The sequence below is a fragment of the Caloenas nicobarica genome, chromosome 18, assembly GCF_036013445.1.
Source record: "Caloenas nicobarica isolate bCalNic1 chromosome 18, bCalNic1.hap1, whole genome shotgun sequence".
NCBI lineage: Eukaryota > Metazoa > Chordata > Aves > Columbiformes > Columbidae > Caloenas > Caloenas nicobarica.
The window spans coordinates 11,382,357-11,399,779 of NC_088262.1; the positions used below are offsets into that span (position 1 = coordinate 11,382,357).

The 17,423-nt window shown below is 47.1% G+C and overlaps 3 protein-coding genes across 8 annotated transcripts; 2 read left to right on the plus strand and 1 right to left on the minus strand.

Moving 5' to 3' along the window:
* The first annotated feature begins 486 nt into the window (after positions 1-486).
* Positions 487-6,043, plus strand: TMEM220 (transmembrane protein 220). 6 transcript variants are annotated; one of them, XM_065647724.1, is made up of 7 exons: positions 487-577; positions 709-738; positions 1,755-1,815; positions 3,515-3,638; positions 3,749-3,862; positions 4,114-4,173; positions 5,498-6,043. In XM_065647724.1, exons 1-7 carry the CDS (start codon positions 491-493, stop codon positions 5,766-5,768), a joined length of 747 nt encoding a protein of 248 aa, XP_065503796.1. In that variant the 5' UTR covers positions 487-490; the 3' UTR covers positions 5,769-6,043. The 6 variants fall into 6 exon arrangements, with proteins under 6 accessions (XP_065503796.1, XP_065503797.1, XP_065503799.1 ...); XM_065647725.1 differs by having other exon boundaries at positions 3,752-3,862; XM_065647727.1 differs by having other exon boundaries at positions 4,793-5,586.
* ADPRM (ADP-ribose/CDP-alcohol diphosphatase, manganese dependent) lies at positions 5,589-8,271 on the minus strand. The gene is made up of 3 exons (XM_065647730.1): positions 7,564-8,271; positions 6,909-7,025; positions 5,589-6,651 (listed from the first exon to the last, which is right to left on the minus strand). The coding sequence occupies exons 1-3, from the start codon at positions 8,114-8,116 to the stop codon at positions 6,356-6,358; spliced, it is 966 nt and encodes a 321-aa protein (XP_065503802.1). The 5' UTR covers positions 8,117-8,271; the 3' UTR covers positions 5,589-6,355.
* Positions 8,067-15,785, plus strand: LOC135996038 (protein SCO1 homolog, mitochondrial). Its single transcript, XM_065647723.1, is given in 6 exon segments — positions 8,067-8,360; positions 8,459-8,549; positions 9,627-9,824; positions 10,740-10,832; positions 10,944-11,059; positions 14,864-15,785. Coding segments are annotated over 6 exon segments (921 nt in total). The 3' UTR covers positions 14,993-15,785.
* The last annotated feature ends 1,638 nt before the right edge of the window (positions 15,786-17,423 follow it).

The window sequence follows — 17,423 nt, forward strand, 5'->3', positions numbered from 1 at the left end:
TGGGAACAATTTCTTCCCGGAAAGGGCTGTCGGGCATTGGAACAGGCTGCCCAGGGCAGTGGTGGAGTCACCGTTTCTGAAGGGGTTGAACAGACGTGGAGATGAGATTCAGGGACGTGGGTTAGTGCCAGGGTTGGGTTAACTGTTGGACTCGATGATCTTGAGGGTCTCTTCCAACCAAAATGATTCTATGATTTTATGGGTCATGTTTGTTGGTACAGCCTGTGGAAGACAGGAGAATCTTTGCTTTCCCGTGGTTACTGGAATGTGAACCCTGTAACCAGCGCTGCACGCCTGGACTGGGACTCGATTTGTAAAACTAGGCATTTTCCAATTCTCTCTAAAAAATCAGTAACTACGAACGAGACGCGCTGACTGTCCCGGGGCGGCCGGGACCGGGCGGGGCGAGGGCTGTTTGCGGGGGGCGGGTACCGGGTACCGGGCGGTGTCTTCGCGGTCCCGCCCGGCGGAGGCGGTGTCGGTTACGGCCATGGCGGACGGGCAGCCGGCGGGGCGGCTGTGGCGCCTTTGCAACCTCCTCATGGCCGCTTTCTTCGGGCTGGCGGCCGCCGTGCAGGTGAGGATGGGGCCGCCCGGGCGGGGGGCTGCAGGCGGCCCCGCTCCGCTCCCCTGCGGTTCCCTCTCGCAGAGCGCGGCCCCGGCCGGGCCGGCGGCTGCCGGGTCTCAGTGCGCGTGTCCCCGCTGCAGGTGAACGACCCCGACGCCGGGCTGTGGACGGTGAGTACGGGCCGCCCTTCCCGCCGGGCGGCTGCAGCGGGACGGGCGCTGGGACGGCTCTTCTGCGGCTCCGGCTGCCGGCGCCTCCCCCGAGCGGCCCCGCTGGCGCCTGGTCTGAAGGGGGCCGCTGGAGGAAACCTGCTCCCTGCTTCTAGCTGAAGAGCAAGCAGGCGCCGGGAAAACGATCTTTCTACTGCAGCGACGGCTGAAATCCGACTCTGCTTCCAGGATATTCGTTATTTCACCTCAGATTTGCACCTGCCCCCTGCAAAGCATTTGTTCCCTGTGTGGAACACACCAAACTGCTCTCGCTCCTCCTGCCCTGCGCCCAAGACCCCCCGACTGGCTGAACTCCTGCGTCCATCACTACCTCTGCTTGCCTTGAATCACCACCCTGACCGCCTGCTGTCTCTGCTCAGCTCAGCAGCGTGTCCTCGGCCCCGGGGGAAATCTAGAGAGAAACCCTCTTCTCTCTGCTTTGCTGGCACATTGACAGCTGGTGGCCCTGGCCCGGTGGGCACAGGGTGGAGCCGAGGGACAAGGGGGAATGTCCCAGTATGTGACAGGAGCTGCTGGGTGGGCAGGGGTTGTGCCCTGCACGTCCCTTGTGCAGGGGGACATCCCTTGTGCCGGTGAGTCCAGCTGACAGTGGCAGCAAAGGGTCATCCTGCTCCCAGAACTGCCCAGCACAGGGCAGAGGGTTTGGGGAGGTCTGAAGGAGGGGGTGTCCCGCAGGGGGGTGAGGATGCTGGGCAAGGGGCTCTGCAGCAGGCTGGCTGGGCAGCGAGGACTCGGTAACCCAGAAGCTGAGCAGCAAGGGCTGGCATGCGGGTGATTGTCCGGGATTCGGCTGGTGATGGTGAAGCACCAGCAGTGCCACGGCAAGCGGAGGGAGTGGCACTGGCGACTGTTCTGTGCATCTGACAGACTGCTGGGGGGAAGCGCTGATGTGGATGGCTGCCTCTGCTTCTTTATCTTGCCGAGTTTTGCCACAGAGATTTATGTTCCATTAACAGGTTGTCTACTTAGTGCCATCTGCCCTGACACTGCTCGTCAGCATTAACCCTTCGATAACAGGTATGCTATTGCTGTGCAAAAGAGTCTCTGCTCAAATTTTGCCCCCCAAACTTTTTTTTTTCTTTAATTGAATCACAAATTAAGACCAGGCCATGTGGAAACACGTCCTACCACATTTTGAGGGCAAAAAGCTGTGACACCTGCTTCTACAAAAGCCGGCGATTGGTTTAGTGTTGGCAGTTGGATGTGCTGCAGGTGGACAGAAGAGCGCTGTGTAAAGGCGCTGGGCTGGTCTTACCTTTGCACCCAATTCCAGGGCTCAGAGCCTGAGTGGAGCACAAGCTCAGGAGCATGCTCTGAACCTGGCTCTGCCGTTAATGTTAGCGCATTACAACAAGGAAGTAAAGTAAACTAAATCTGCGGTTTTGCTTATCTACCTCATAGAAGAGCAGCTGAGCTCTGCACAGTCCTTTGAACAAGCTTGAGGTCTTGTTCAGGATCAGCCGCCCCCCAGAGCGCATGGGCGGCCATGGGGATGGTTAGAGGCTTCAGTGCGGTTGCTGCATGTCCAAGGGCATTACGCTAAGAGAGCTAATTCCACACGTTGAGAGAATGACTCAGATCAGATTTGGTCCAGGACTCCAGAAAACAGTTAATTTTTTGTATTCTCATCCAGCAAAAATATTTTTTAATAATGACATTTTATATACACAAAGTGACTGTATCTCATCTGGATGAATACTTACTCTGAATAAACTAAAACCCCACTTTTGCCAAAAAATAAAATCTTCAAGAGTGCATGCTGTTGTCACAAGTCACACCATTGCAGTCTCTCAGCATTCTGGCCACCTTAAGCACATGAAGAGGCAGCGTTCATAAAACCATAGCCCACGAGGGTTGGTTGCCTGTGATTTTGAACGTTTCAGGGGAGATTTATTTGTGCGATAGGTGTAAGCTTCACCATAATGGCATTTGCCTGGTCAGGAGAGTCTATGTGTTAAACTCACAAATAGATTTATGTTACTTGTGCCAAGATCTGTGAAAAATAAAGATTAAAATAGCACAACTATTGTATAACTGGACATTTATGTAAATTCACCAAGAGATATTTTGTATTCAGGTCTGCAGAAGATCCAGATTCTGCCTCTGCTGGGCTGCAGTAGATTCAGCCAAATGAGGAACTGATTACAGTGGTGGGTCAGTCCTTGAGCAGAGGTGTTATCAGTGTTGCTCATCACCACAAGCAAAAGCTCAGGCAGAGGCTTATTGCGGAGAATGAGGGAAGATGCTCCCTGTGGCGTGGTGGTCGCTTGCACCCCCGACGCTGGCTGGGACCTGGGGTGGCTGCCCCGCGGTGCGCGCTGTGCTGGGCCTCTGGTTAGAGCTCTGAGCTCCGGAAAGGCCCTTCCTCCTGCTTAAGAGAACTTTCAGTTGTAATGCCTTGTGATTTTTTTTCCATGCATGTTGAATGCTGGAGCTTGTTTTGTTTGCTGGAGAGAGTAGGAAACCATTTTCATTGAGGTGCTGCTGCCAGGAAGCTGCATTCCTAGGAGAGCAAGCCCCAAGCCCTCTAGTGTTTATTTTCAACAGCAGTTTTAAGCAGATTTTCCTGGTCATAAAGATGCTGGTATTAATTCCATCTTCCTGCCTAAAGTGTGTGTTTGCTGGAGGCACCTTTTTTGTGATTCAGTTGCTTTTTGATTTATAGGGTGTACTTAATGCTACACTGCAGTTGCTGGCAGACTATTTTTTTCCTCAGATCATGGTGTCTGGAGGAGCCTGTGTGACCTTCATTCTGCTGGTTGTATTGTCGGGACCATTGCCTTGGCTTGCTCTTTGTTTGCTTATGCTCAACGGAACATTTTGCATGAAGAGGAAGGCAGGTAAGCAGTGATTTTTATTTTTCCCTGCATGAATCCTTCAGCCCCTGCAACTGCCAGGGGCTGAAGGGGAGGCAGGATTTCTCAGCCCAACATTGGGTTGTTGCCTGCAGCAGGTGCTTGCACAGTGTTGAGGTGAAGCGCTGGCTGATACCGCGGCCGTTCAGGGTCTGGAACACTGGGATGCTGCTGTGCTCTGTTTTAAGGAGGGAAATGTGCTGTGGAATGTAAGTTCAGCAGCGGAACAAAAAGTGGAAGCAGGAATTTCTGCCGCTGTATAGCTGGGTCACGTGTGTTTGTAGATTTGTGGTGGGAAGCAAAGTTACTTCATGTAAATACCTTTATAATTAAAATCCTAGTAAAATATATTGAACTTTTCCAAAGGAGCAGACACTACTGTTTTGGAGGGAAAATTTGTATTTAGAAGTAAACATCTGCTTGTATTATTTTCTAATCAGTCTTTTTTTGGGGTTTTTAGAGAGTTGTTTGGTCTGGTGATTATTACAATATGGATGAGTCTTTGTCGCAGTTCAGCAAAGTAAGTTTTGTTTCCTTTATTTTTTTTTTAACCATTCATATGTTCATATTTAGTGACTATCTTCTTTAAAACACATAGATGATTTTGGCTGCTTGTTTTTCTGCTTCATGTCGCTATCTGAATTTTCTCAGATACCTAAGCAGTAGTAGCCAATACTACAGCCTGTAGGATCTTGCACAGGTAAAGTAAAGGAAAGTAAAGCTACATAGAACATTTTTTCTGCTCCCGCTGCCGTAATGGACAGGGGACATCCTCCCTTTGCAGAAGGACAGTGTGCCTCTTCAGACGACTGCGCTACCACGCTTTTGCTAAATTCCTGTTAGTGTGAAAAATCTCAGTCTGCCAAACAGTACCTTTGTGCTGGGAAAAGACGTCATGGATGCTCTGGGCAGGCAGGGTGCGTCTTTTTTTTTTTCCACCTGGTTTATGTAACCTGAAATGGCAGAAAAACTTTTTCTGCTGCCATGTGGTGCCTCTCCAGTAAAGGACTTTGCTGATGCACCCACAGGAGCTACGTCAAAGTGGTTAAGGCTCTCTGCTGTCTTTCCAGCTGCAGCTGGGTGTGAATGTTTCTGACAGCCTGATTTGAAGTAGCTCTGTTGCATTTACTTCTTCATAGGAGTCCACTGGCTGGAGTTCGCTTGACTGCTGCCGTCGTGGTCACCCTCTTCCCCTTTGTTTCATGGTTGTACATTTATATCAACAAAGAGATGCGAGCATCTTGGCCAACGCACTGTAAAACAGTGATTTAATTGGGTGGGAGAAAGCACAGAATATGTGTTCTGACATCAGTTGCCTTTGATTTTGGTTCTCAATGAAAGGTGCTGCTTCCAGCAGTGCAGTTTGAGATGTGTTAGAAGAAAAAATTGAGGAACACTATCAAATCTGACCGGAGAATTTTTCTGGGGAAACAGTTGTTCAGCTGGCTTCTTCATACAATTTCAAATCACTACCAATCTGATGTGTGTTCTAATGGTATATTCGAAATATCCTGGCATCCCTGGGTCACTCTCCAACCACCTCATACTTTGGGAAATCTACTATTATGTAACATAAGAGAAAAGTAAAGCAAGCACTTTGTTTCAATAAATGACTATTTATGGCCTTAAAACATCCAGACATCTGCCTGGATAATCCATTGAGAGTAACTGAAAAACTGAGCAGTCTGTATTTCTTTTCCTATACTAAAATCATATGCAGAGCATATCTGAAGAAATATTTTTGCTATTTTCTTTAATTGAAAGTTACTGCTTTTACAGAGTAAAAAATACTATTTTTCTAACGAAAATTCAATGAAAGCTTCCATATCTTTATTTTCTGCGAGATGCGTGCTCAAGACTGCCACCAGCAGATGTGGTCACGATCACAACTCTACTTGTCTCAGAATTTCTGTTCCCGAAAGCAGAACCCACCGAGCATTGCCACTGACAGTGAGCGTGTTCCAGCGCTACCAGTCCTGGAGAGGGAAGCTCAGGCGAGTCACTGGGCACACGAGCTGGCAGGGACAGAGCCAGAACAGGCCCAGTGGCAGCACAGCAACATGCGTTAGATCCTTCCACCTCAGGGCTTCGCCGCTCAGCGCTGCTGCAGGCTGATACAGCTGCGCACGGAGACCAAGGGTGTATCTGCAGCATTACATCATGCAGCGCTGATAGCCTCCATTTTCCTTGGGCTCAGCTTTCTTTGAATATTACTTCTTTTAAAACAATGTTAGGAAGGCTCCATTAGGCTACGGGGTGGGCTAATTCTGCCAGAGATGAGCCATTAAGATGATGTTCAAAAAAAAAAAAAAAAAAAGTGGCTGGGCAGGCACAATTCTGCACACTTTACTTCTGACTGATATTAAAAAGTTTGTTTGTTTTTTTCAATATTCATAATATGGTTTGCATTTTTTTTCACAGTAAATAACAATCCAGTCAGGATTGGGTGTTTCAAGTCAACATTCTGTATTCAAGTATATTTATTTCAAACATCATTACTGGCCTTCTCTATTCTCCAAAAAGAAACTAGGTCTACTTTTGTCCAGAAACATTATTTCTGACATGCTGTATCCAAGAGAAAAATGTTTGAGTTAAAGCTATAAGGATCAGCCATGCTCATCTTCCTACAAGCAAATAATAAGCTGAATCCTCTGGTTTTTTTGTCCAAGTACTCTTCCTGAAGAAGAACAACTTCTATTTGCTTACCATTTTCGGAAATGCATAACTCTGTCTGAAACTCTGCCCCTTCCCTTCAGTATCATTTTATCTTCATAGACATAAACAGTTCCAAAGGCGTTGCTTCCTGGTGGAGTTTCAATAACCCCTTCCAAAGTCAGATGATGAACTCCATGAGAGTCCAAGCAATAGCCACCATCATGCAGGTGCCCTGCGAGAAAGCAAACTACGCACCGATGGGAGTGTATGACCGAAAGGGCATCTTCATAATTCCAGGCTAGGCAAACACTGTCTGAAGCATCTGGGTGAATGGGCAGATGACCTGCAGTTGAGGGAAAGAAGCAGGAGAGTTACTTCAGGCATAACCAAATTCTGCCTTAGTTGCAGCAAAACTCAGACCTCTAATTGTGCACAGAAACCTCACTTGAGTGTAAAATATAGTTGCTATTCTCCTGCTTCACAGGTTACAACTGTACCTCAGTGGAGCTACAAATCTGCTACATATTTTCCTCAGCTAACATACATTGACTATGTAACTTTTTTTGCATGTATCCCCATATACCCCCTATGTCCACCTACCCATAACTACAACTTTTTCTTGGTTTTCGTCAGAGAACTTGAGGACTTCATTGAACCAGTCCAGCTGGGCTTGGCTAAATCCTCCATTAAACTCCACAAACTGAGGTTCTTTGAGTCCTGCAATGAAGAAGGTGGTTAGGCATAGCTGCATACACCTCTTGTGGCTCCTCTATTTGCTTGCCTTATGTAAGTCTGCTTACAAGATGGATTACTTTCATAACCTTTTTTTTAATTTTGTACCTCTTGGATCAAAACTCCAGCCTCCTTGGACAAACAAGGGGAAATTATTTGTTAGTGTTTTCAGGGGTTTTGGTCACACTGCCCACACTGGATTTCCACTCTTGGCATGGGACAGGGTAGGCATTACTCAACGTTCTGCAATAGCAGCTGCGGCAAGAGTTGCCTTCTGTTCTGATACCACAGGACACACAACACAACATAAACCCATCCAACAGCACCAGCACGGGTATGTGGGAGCATCGTCCATGCCTGCCTAGAGACCCACTGACTGGGTCTCAGCTGGGATCAGGGAGGTGGAAGTGATGGGCAGAAATGGGGCACGCGCCTCAGCCCCCAGAGAATCGGGTGTCAGCCCCGGGAGCCGCCTTATCGCTCCGGGAAGCGGAGGCTCAGCCAAGGGTGCAGCCAGGTGTACCTGTGGGGCTGTTGAGGCTCTTGTTGGGGTTCTTCTCCCGCAGCAGCTGCAGGGCCTCTCGGTAGCGGGGGCTGTCGGGCTCCCTGCCCAGGACGCTCAGGTCGTAGGCGTCGACCACGACCAAGCGGAACCGCGCAGCCGGGCTGAAGTGATAGGCCTGGCAGTCGCCTGCTGGCGCGACAGCCTCGGCGGGACGGCTGTTGAGGCCGGTATGCGCCAGGTGGGCCCGGCTGAAGTTATAGAACTCGTGGTTGCCCCATGTGTGATGCACCGGCACCGGCAGCCGGCCCAGCACCGCCAGCACCCGCTCCAAGGCAGCCCCGGCGCGGCCGCCGCGGGCGTTGAGCCCGTCGATGCTGTCGCCCAGCTGCAGCACGAAGGCGAGCGGCGGCCTCTCCACAGCCCACGCCTCCACAGCGTCCCGCAGCAGCTGGAGGCTCTGCCGGTAATACCGCCGCCGGCACCCGCTGAAGTCGTATCCGTCCTCCGCATCCGCGTACTGGATGTCCGTGATGACACCGAAGGCGAAAAGCGGCGCTGGCACCGCCTCCATGGCGGCTGCTCCCGGCTGACGGGGCGGAAGGGGCGGGCGCGGAACAGCGGGCGACAAGATGGCGGCGGTGGCACGACGCTGCTGGCGGGCGGCGCTGAACGGGCGGCTGCCGGGCGCGGGTAGCGCGGCCTGGTCCTTCACTGGTCGGCCGGTGAGGGGCCGGGCGGTGCTGCCCGCTCCCGGCAGCCGCCCGTTGTCCCGCCTGCCGCCGGGCAGCGGCCCGCGGGCGGGCTCGCAGAGGCGGGTGAGTGAGGGAACCGCGTCCCTCCGCAGCGGGGGACCCCGCGCCGTCCCCCGCCTCCCCCCCGCCTTTCCAGTCACTAACCAGCTTCTCCTCGGCAGCTGGTGTCGTGGCGGTCGCTGGCGGCCACGTTCGTGCTGTGCGGGGGGCTGCTGGCCGCCATGAAGAAGGTGAAGCGGCGGAAGGAGGAGGGTGAGTGCGGGAGGAGGAACCGGCCCCTTCCCGCCCCGGGAGCGGCGGGACCGGCCCAGGCGTGTTACCGGGCGGGAGAGGCAGCAGGCGCATCGTATTTTGTGTTCAGAGGGTGGGTGGCTTGTATTCAGATGATGGGTCGTTTGTATTCAGCTGTATTTTACCCACTTCAGCATCCCGCCGAATCACGTCATGCTTCACGGCTGTGTATATTTAAACGCCACAGAAAATCTTCAAACATTCAAAAAAACCACCCCTTCAAGATTAAGAGTTTTAAAATTCTTAAATATGCTTTTGCTGTCAGAATAGTTGTGTTTGTTTGTACTCGCTGCTGCCAGTCAGTGCAGTACAGATATGGGTGGGATTTTCTGTGCATGTTGGTGTCCTCTCATGTAGCGTGTGTGTCCCTGCCCATTGCTGTCATTTTCATGTTTTTAATGCTGAAAATCAGAGATTTTTAGGATATGTTCAGTTTGCGAAGGATGCTAATTTTTCTGTTTCACAGCAAGCCAGGTACCTGTCTTTCTCTCTCTCTTTTTTTTTTTTTTTAATAAAAAGATAATCACAGAATCCCATTCTGGTGGGGGCCGAAGGGCCCTCTGGAGATCCCCCAGCCCAGCCCCCCTGCTCACGCAGGGTCACCAGAGCAGATCACACAGGTCGGTCCAGGCGGGTTTGAATGTCTCCAGAGAAGGAGACTCCACACCCGCTCTGGGCAGCCTGGGCCAGGCTCTGGCACCTCCCAGCAAAGAAGTTTCTCCTCATGTTCACAGAGAACCTCCTGTGTTTCAGTCTGTGCCCGTTGCCCCTCCTTCTATCATTGGGCATTACTGAGTCCATCAGATGACAATGAAAGAGATTATTATGTTTCAAAGGAGTTTAGTGATATGTTGGATTTTGCCCCGAATTGAATGATTTTTGGAAGCCTTGTCCACATTGGGCATCTGCACGATGGGCACGGGTAGATCTTGACATCTCAACGCCCCAGGCCGTGACTCTGCAATGGCTCCTGAGGGTCACTTGGGAAGCAGCATGGATCACGACATGGATGTGTTTGATCCCCTCATATTTTTGTAGAGCTGGAGAAGGAACGAAACCGAGGGATTGGGAAACCATTGCTGGGAGGGCCCTTCTCACTCGTCAGCCACGAGGGACACCCCAAAACCAGCAAGGACTTCATTGGCCAGTGGGTGCTGATCTACTTCGGCTTCACACACTGCCCTGACATCTGTCCTGATGAACTGGAGAAAATGATTCAAGTGGTAGATGAGATTGGTATGGGAATTCGGTTGGCGTGGTCATCCTTTTTATTGGAGATCCAGGTTTATTGCATTAAAATATTACAAATGGTAATAACTGATATTTTTTTAAAAAAATGCTGTTGACCTCTGTTTGGTAGTTGAATTAATCACTAAGTGATACATACATCAATCTGCCTGTCAGTAGGATCTGATATTTAGAGCATGATAGCACTGATCTTTTTGCAACAAGGGACTTCTTGGTAATAAAATGTGATGGCAGCAGGTTACAGGAAAGGGTGCCATTGCATTGTATTTTTGCCAGTAAGTGGTTGTGGGGTGTATTAGGATATTTTTTCCGTCTGTTTTATTAATTCTGAGCACATATCTCTGTAAGATCTCTTCTGAGAATGGCTGTGCTGGGGGAAGGCTGTGTGACAGAGGGGCCTTTCTCAGCCTGCAGGCCCTGGGGAGTTATGGAGCAGGGATTATAGTAACCAAGCAGGTGCATGGGAGGACTAGAGTGAAGAAAATATAGTGAAGGATACAGCTGGAACATGAGGGAAGGAGCCTGAATTGTACCTTCAGCTGTCCTCCCACTCCACTGTCACAGGCATGCTTTTGTTATATTGACCATTGTGCCATGATCCGTGCATCACGCCACAGTGTTTTCTGCATCAGAGCCAGTTTGTCATCTCTGCTAATCAGGGCAGGGTCTCCAGCTGAGAGTAGCAAGTGTAGCTGCACCCAGCACAAGCACAGAGTGTTGGATTTCAGAGCATTTGCTTCATTCATAAATTAAATAAATTAAGCTGCACAAAATCACCTTTATTTTTGTCACTTAGGGTGTGCTTGGATTGATGTTATGGTAGCCTGTCTGTGAGCTTGTTTGAAGAGAGGTGAGAAATGAGTTTTAGTTTTCTAAGAAAAATAATAATTGTTAATGTCACAGACAGAATTCCATCTTTGCCTAATCTGACCCCACTCTTCATCACCATTGATCCTGAGAGGGACAATGAAGAAGCCATTGCCAGATATGTTAAAGGTATTACTGTTTTCTTCCTTGATGTCTTACAGCGTGTAATGTAGAACACTAGAAAGGACACTCTTGATGGGACTCTTCACTAAAACATGTAAATGTCTTCTTTCTATCTAGAATTTTCTCCAAAGCTGATGGGATTGACTGGTACCAAGGCACAGATTGACCAAGTTGCCAAAGCTTACCGTGTGTATTACAGCGAAGGTCCCAAAGATGAAGACAATGATTATATAGTAAGTAAATGCAGGGCCTTTGCCTAATGAAAACATTTGGATAAGAGCAGGATGTAGATTTTAAAATCCCAAGGCAGCTGTTGCAGTCTGCGCCGAAGTCCTACATGGCAGAGCCCTGTTGCACTGATGTGCTAAGCTGTGTTTTAAGAGGTCTTGATCAGAATCAAGGTGCTCTCTTGTAAGCTCAGAACATCACTGAAGCCTGTTCTAAAAATGTCCAATCTCAGGCTCGCCTACAGATTAGCATATGAGCTAGCAAGTGTGGCAATAATTTGAACTTTTTCTGTTGTGTAGTGTTTTTGTCTGTTTGTTTTCTTATGTGCTCCAAAATGAAAATAGAACTGGGAAATAAAGGCAATAGGAAGAGGGAGAAATGAGAGGTAAAAGTGAGTAACAACTAATTTCCTGCCAAACTGACACTAATAAGTGAGGTTTTCCTGACAGGAGACTGGGGTGATGCCAAGTCTTCCTGCAGATACTGTGGGGATCTTCCTTCTGTGTCGTATGATGTGGAAAAGAGAGCATATTAATGCTAAATAAAGTGGGGATAAAATACATAGAGTAGTAGTGTGAAGGTGGAAACTGAAGTTTAAGTGAGGCTAAACTGGGCAGTCAAAATCTTACTGTCTGGAAGGGAATATGGCTGGTTATAGGGCTCAGAGCTGCTGCCAAAGCCTTCCTGACCTGCCACATCCTGAGCAAACTGAAAGAGTAAAGTAGGTACAAGTGAGGGTAGATGTTATATGATCTTTTTTATTTTTTCATTACACAACTAAGGGCATCAGAGAAAACTAAAAACAGCTTCAAAAGGAAAGATGATGGTTCTTGTTGCAGTGAGCGTGTGAGAAGTGGAATCCCTCGCTACAGATGCAAATAGTAGTTTATGGGAGTCCACAGAGAGACTTGTTAGTCTTTGGAAAAAGAATGTTGAGGATTATGAAATGCACAGAAATCTTGTCTACCTCAGGAAGCCTGTGAGCTAAAAATATTTGGAAACTGGGAGGTAATAAAGGAAGATAACATATTTTTGGTGCTGGTTTTGTACTCTTCTTTAAAGCAACTATTTTTGGCCACTAATTGAGGTGGGATGCTGAAGCAGATCGGTTTTGTTCTGATCCATATTGTATATTAATTTGTTTTTTAAAACCGCCTGACTGCAGCAAATAAATTATCCAAGTGGACAAGAAGATCGGCGGAACAAAAAAGTGATGCATAGAAAGAAACAGCAAGAGCAGCACATGATCTCAGTAGAGAGAAGATGGAATCGCACTGGTGATGGTCGCTGCTCTATGTTACCAAAAGGGGTGTGAAATGAGAGGTTAAGAACTTATTTTCACTTACAGTGGCAACTCAATAGCTACAGAAGTCTGTGTCCAAAATACTGTATTTGAATGGAGGAGTGAAGCTTGCTGGAGAAATTCAACACCAGTTTAAATCAATCTAGCATTAATCTGAAATCAGTCTAAAGGTACTGCTTAAAATCAGATTTGTAAAAGGAAGCTGGTGAAAATACAAGCATAAGTTATAGGAACAGGGTTGGCAAAGGATACCTGCTCATGTGATGGAAAGAATCGGTAGAATCTGATGTTAAATGAGTGAACTGAAGTGGAGGAGAGATGGTGGAAAGAGGCAAGAAAAGCTGAAGGAGTTCTGCTGCTTGTGAAGTAAACCACACGTGGATTCTAGCAAACCACACATGGATTCTGGCCAGGCTGTGAACGGAAAGTACAGGGATTCGGCCTTGGAAAATAACTCCATAGACAACAGCAGCTTCAAGGGAGGCTGGAGAGTGAAACTGACTAGAGAATGTGACTACAGATGTAATGAAGTAGGAGAAAGGGATTCAGGATCCAGGGAGAACCCCGCTGGGCTGTGAGGCTGAAAGGAGGGCAGGCAGGGAGGGAGAAAAGGCAGTGGATTTGGAGCAGGGCAGCAGCCTGGGAGCTCCGGAGGTGCTGCCAAGGAGGAAGAGTGAACCTGCGTCTCTTCGGGATCTGTCACGGGTGCTGGGTTTTGTGGGCAGTGAGCTCTGCGTGTTTGGGACTGGGAGGCTGGAGGACACAGGTCTGTGAAACAACACAGGCAGCAACAGCACATATGGGAGGAGGGCCTGAGGCTGGTTTGGTTCTAACCTCAGGCTTATCCGGGGAATTACTACTCTGCCATTTCTTCCAGTGAGGCTGGTTTTTTTCCTCATTGTGTCTTGTGCAGACCTGTCATGCCAATTGGTGATCAAGACAGATGTTTGTACAGGGGCAGGTTCTGTTTCCTGTGCAGGCTGCTGGGAGGGGATGAAGAAGAGATCCACTACAGCCAGTTGAACTTTGCTGCATGTTTTGACTTGAAAAGAACATTGGGATGAGCATTTAGAAATACAGGGTGTTTCAAAAAGATGAACCCAGTTTGAAATCACTGTATCTTTGAAATTGAATCCATCTTTTTGAGAGACCCTGTAATAATTTCTAGATATCTGTTTGAATTTTTCAAATATTACCTCAATGTTACTAATTCCTCTTTAATAATCTCAATTTTATAAGATAAATACCAGAATATCCAATTTCCTTGTTTTACTCTGTGGTTTACAAGATTGCATTGAAACTCAGATGGTGATCTTATGTGCACACAGCGGGAACGCTGCAGGCTTCAGGCACAGCTTGGAAAACAGAGGTGTTCTGCACGCAAACTGCGCTCCACCCTGACTGCATTTCACCTGCCATGGGCTGGGGAGTTAAGCTGCTCTGAGCAGGCTACCTGATTTTTTTTCTTTTTTTTTTGCCAGTTTCCAGTTGAAGTATCTAAATTTGTGATTCATATTGCTTAAAAAACATCTTCTAGAACTTGATTTTGTGCTCTTATCTTGAACATTTGAAACTAGATTAAAATATTTGAATTAAGCCCTCTTCAATAAAATTTTGAGAAACATTCAGTGACAGAAATCCCATTAAGTTTAACACATCCTTTAAGCTTGTGTTACTGGAAATATTTATGCATTTTCTCAGTTTCAAACAGTTGTACTTTCAGTGCATGAGTACTTTGCCGTTCTTTTTCTTCAGTGAGATGATGTAGTCACTTGAGCCATCGCAAATTCATGGCCTCCATTTTCAGTAATTTTTGTCTTTTGCTCCATAAAGATGGTGTCACAGATGCAGACAGTACTTGCAGTGGCATGTTAAATAAATTTACAGTGGAGTTAATATTTATATAAATCAAATTGGAATACCTCGAACATTCGAGTAATTGTTACTTTGAACATTTTTGTAGGTTATTTCGATTCGGACAGCAGAGGGAGCACCCTCCCAGCACATGTATTTCCCTCTGCGCCAGCTCCTCCATCCGCAGCTCCTGCATCCCATTCATGCTCTTAGTCCCATTGTTTGCACTGACGGTGAACTTGGTTTAATGAAATATCTCTATTTATATTGGATTTACATCATATTAGCAGTAGGAGCTTGAATACCTTGTGAGGGTCATGGAGCGTCATGAGAAGTAGAGGGAAGCTCGGAAAAATGAGGGGGAATGACCATGAGCCCCCAGGTTTTCCCCAGCTGTGTCAAGGTGCCAGCAGCTTGGGGAAGACTTGTCTGCTCACAGTATTATTCTTTCATGTGTTTTGAGGATGCAGCTAGTTTTCTCTATTTATTTTCTTGGCTCGAACAAGAAGACGTTGCCGAGGTCATGCTGAGGTTTTCCATATCTTGCTTTAGCTTCTTGGTGAGAAGTCTTGTCAGGCAGCTGAGCTGTTGCTTCTGCCTTTGAGAGATGTGCAGGATCGTTTTTACTGAGCCGCAATGTGCTCTCTTGCAGGTGGATCACACAATAATAATGTACCTCCTCGGGCCAGATGGTGACTTCGTGGACTATTTTGGTCAGAATAAAAGAAGCACTGAGATTTCTGCTTCTATTGCTGCACACATGAGAAAATACAGATCCTGAAACACAAGGTCTTCAGAGATTAATGTGAACATCACCTTTAGGTTTGGCTGTAACTGGGCATCGGAGTTAAAGCAGAAACATACAGGTGTAAGATCCTGTCACCACTTTCTTGTTCCCAAATAAGAAAGGCAACAGTGCTTCAGCAAAATACCATTATTAAAAATCTGTAAAGCCTTCCCAGTTATTTGCAGTGGGATCTAGGCTACAGAATGAAATTTGGGACTTCTCAGAAACGTTGTTGGGAGCAAAAAATGGAAAACACTTTTCATTTGGACATGTGTATGGATACATGTGTATCACTGTTAATTGGTGTCTTTTGGCAAGACATCATCAAAGGATGGTAACTGCAGGAGGATGATCGCTGATGAAAAGCTGTGGCCATGGCGTTCTCAAGAGGACCCCTGCCCTCTTGTTTTCTGCACTGTTTTGCCTTCTGGGAAAGGCAGTTACACTGTTAAAAGCAGGAGTGTCTTAAGAGTCCTTCATCAGGGTTAAGAAGGTGAAGAGCACTGAAAGCATCAGCAGCTTCTACGCACGGGACCAGCCTTGTAGTGTGCCTGATCTTAATTTGAATGCAGAAATGAAATGTTTTTTTCTTGCTGATTTTTCCAGGTGAATGCTGTTACCTTAGAAGGAAAGGACTAATGGGTTGAAAATATATTTTTTTTTTCTTCTGGTCTAAATGGTTTTATGCATAGTTGGCCTGATTGTGCTATGCTGAATGGTGAAGTGCGGAAGATGAAGAGGATCTGTGTCCGTGCAGAGGGCTGTCAATCATCATTTCATGCAGTGCAGCATTTGAAAATAAAGATTGCTTTGTACAAGCAATATTTTTTTTCCTTAGTTAAGTTTGAGTGGAATATCACGAGAACTTTGTGTACTAGTCAAGCTTCATATTCTTGCTCTGTTTTATCTCTTTTTCGAAAGTAGTGTTTATAGTAGTGCAATGCATAAGATGAATATGCTTTTTTCAGGTAGCGGAACCCTGGAGGATGACCCACAGGAGACAAAACAGGAAAGTTCTTGGTGCAGGTCCCCGAGGGTTTCAAACTGAACACACGTGTTCCTACTGGTAACACTGGCATTCTTCTGAGTCTGAGGGCTGGGGGAAGGTGCAATATCTATGGTAAATTTCAGTCTTTCTAAAACCCTGCAAAACAGTAAACAACCTGTTTCATAGTTGTTATAAAATATGGTAGAGGAATGTAGGTCCACGTCGGCTGCCCTGTGCTGTGGTGACCTCCTGAGCGTATGGGGAAGGTGGCTGTGGTGGAGTGTGTCACCACTGCCCTCTTCTGCTAAAGCTCTGTCAAGGAAGGAAGATTTCTTAAGTCTCAAGATACGTTTTTTATGTGTGTGTCTTGAATGCTGGATAGTTTAAAGAAGGTGTGGGGTTTTGTTCTTGTTTTTTTAAGAATCAGCAAGAATTTTTCTGTATCAGGTGTCTTAGTAGAGTTAAACTCGGACAGCTGAAAAGGAGGTTAGTGGTTTTTTTCTCCTTGTGCTGGCTGGCTTCACTGCAGTAGGCAACAGGAGTGGCTTCCAGAGGAAATTTCACACTTCAAGTGTTCTGTCAATTAGAGGCTGTGTGCAATCCAAGGTGTCACCAATAATATTAGTGTCTATAGTGTCACCCTAGCAGTAATAGTGTTGTTTCCATGGAGTGGTTGCAAGTGTCAGCGTTGTTTCTAAAGAGCCTTTCCTTGCCTTTTGTTTTCTTCCACAATACTGGAGGTGATTTATTTTCAAAACTTTCCTTACAGTGCCGACTCTTGGCACCTACTAGCTCTGCACTTTTTTGTCCAGGTGCCTGCGCACCAGTTCATTTTGTGTTGGGGAAATACTTTTTTTTCCTTTTGAACAAGTCAGAAATCATCAGAATATTTTCCTTATGGGTGGAGGGAGAATTTGGCCTGTCTGTTTTGCTGCTTCTTCTGTATTAAAAAGTCCATTCCTCTTTGTTCAGTGTTTCTTGAAAACACTGATGTACAAAGCCTGGTGGGAATGTGACTAAGAAATGGAGCAGCTGATCTGGCAGAATGGTTTTTTTGCTTCTTTAAAGTCTATTTGTGCTTCTCTTGATTACACCTAAGTGTTTAAGATACCCTGTGGAGAAAATCTGAATTTCAGTACTGTAATTTGAATCTTTAGGGACTGAAAAGATTCATAATACACACTTTTCAGCCAAATCTGTCTTCCAAAAGCAATGGGAAAGAGCCAATATTTCAAAACTAAAAATCAGCAGGTTGATCGTGGGGCTAAGAGAGAGAGGGTGTATTTGTTTAAAACCCATGTTCCTTCACTGACCATGACGTAGAGGAGTAGCTGGAATCGGATGTACGCTGTAGCCTCTGCCAGGAACAGGGCTTGGCCTGGGGACCCGTCCCTTTTGGTGGGGTGGAGGATCTCCCACAGCAGCGCTCACCGACAT

What these genes read in the sequence shown, in the direction of transcription:
- ADPRM (XM_065647730.1), bottom strand. Translation starts at nt 8,116, where the DNA reads ATGGAGGCGGTGCCAGCGCCGCTTTTCGCCTTCGGTGTCATCACGGAC. An exon ending in GAGCCTCAACAGCCCCACAG is followed by an intron (nt 7,026 to 7,563) that starts GTACACCTGGCT and finishes TCTTCATTGCAG; the next exon opens with GACTCAAAGAACCTCAGTTT. An exon ending in AGAAAAAGTTGTAGTTATGG is followed by an intron (nt 6,652 to 6,908) that starts GTAGGTGGACAT and finishes CCTCAACTGCAG; the next exon opens with GTCATCTGCCCATTCACCCA.
- TMEM220 (XM_065647724.1), top strand. Translation starts at nt 491, where the DNA reads ATGGCGGACGGGCAGCCGGCGGGGCGGCTGTGGCGCCTTTGCAACCTC. An exon ending in CCGACGCCGGGCTGTGGACG is followed by an intron (nt 739 to 1,754) that starts GTGAGTACGGGC and finishes TTCCATTAACAG; the next exon opens with GTTGTCTACTTAGTGCCATC. An exon ending in CTTTGTCGCAGTTCAGCAAA is followed by an intron (nt 4,174 to 5,497) that starts GTAAGTTTTGTT and finishes ATTTTCTGCGAG; the next exon opens with ATGCGTGCTCAAGACTGCCA.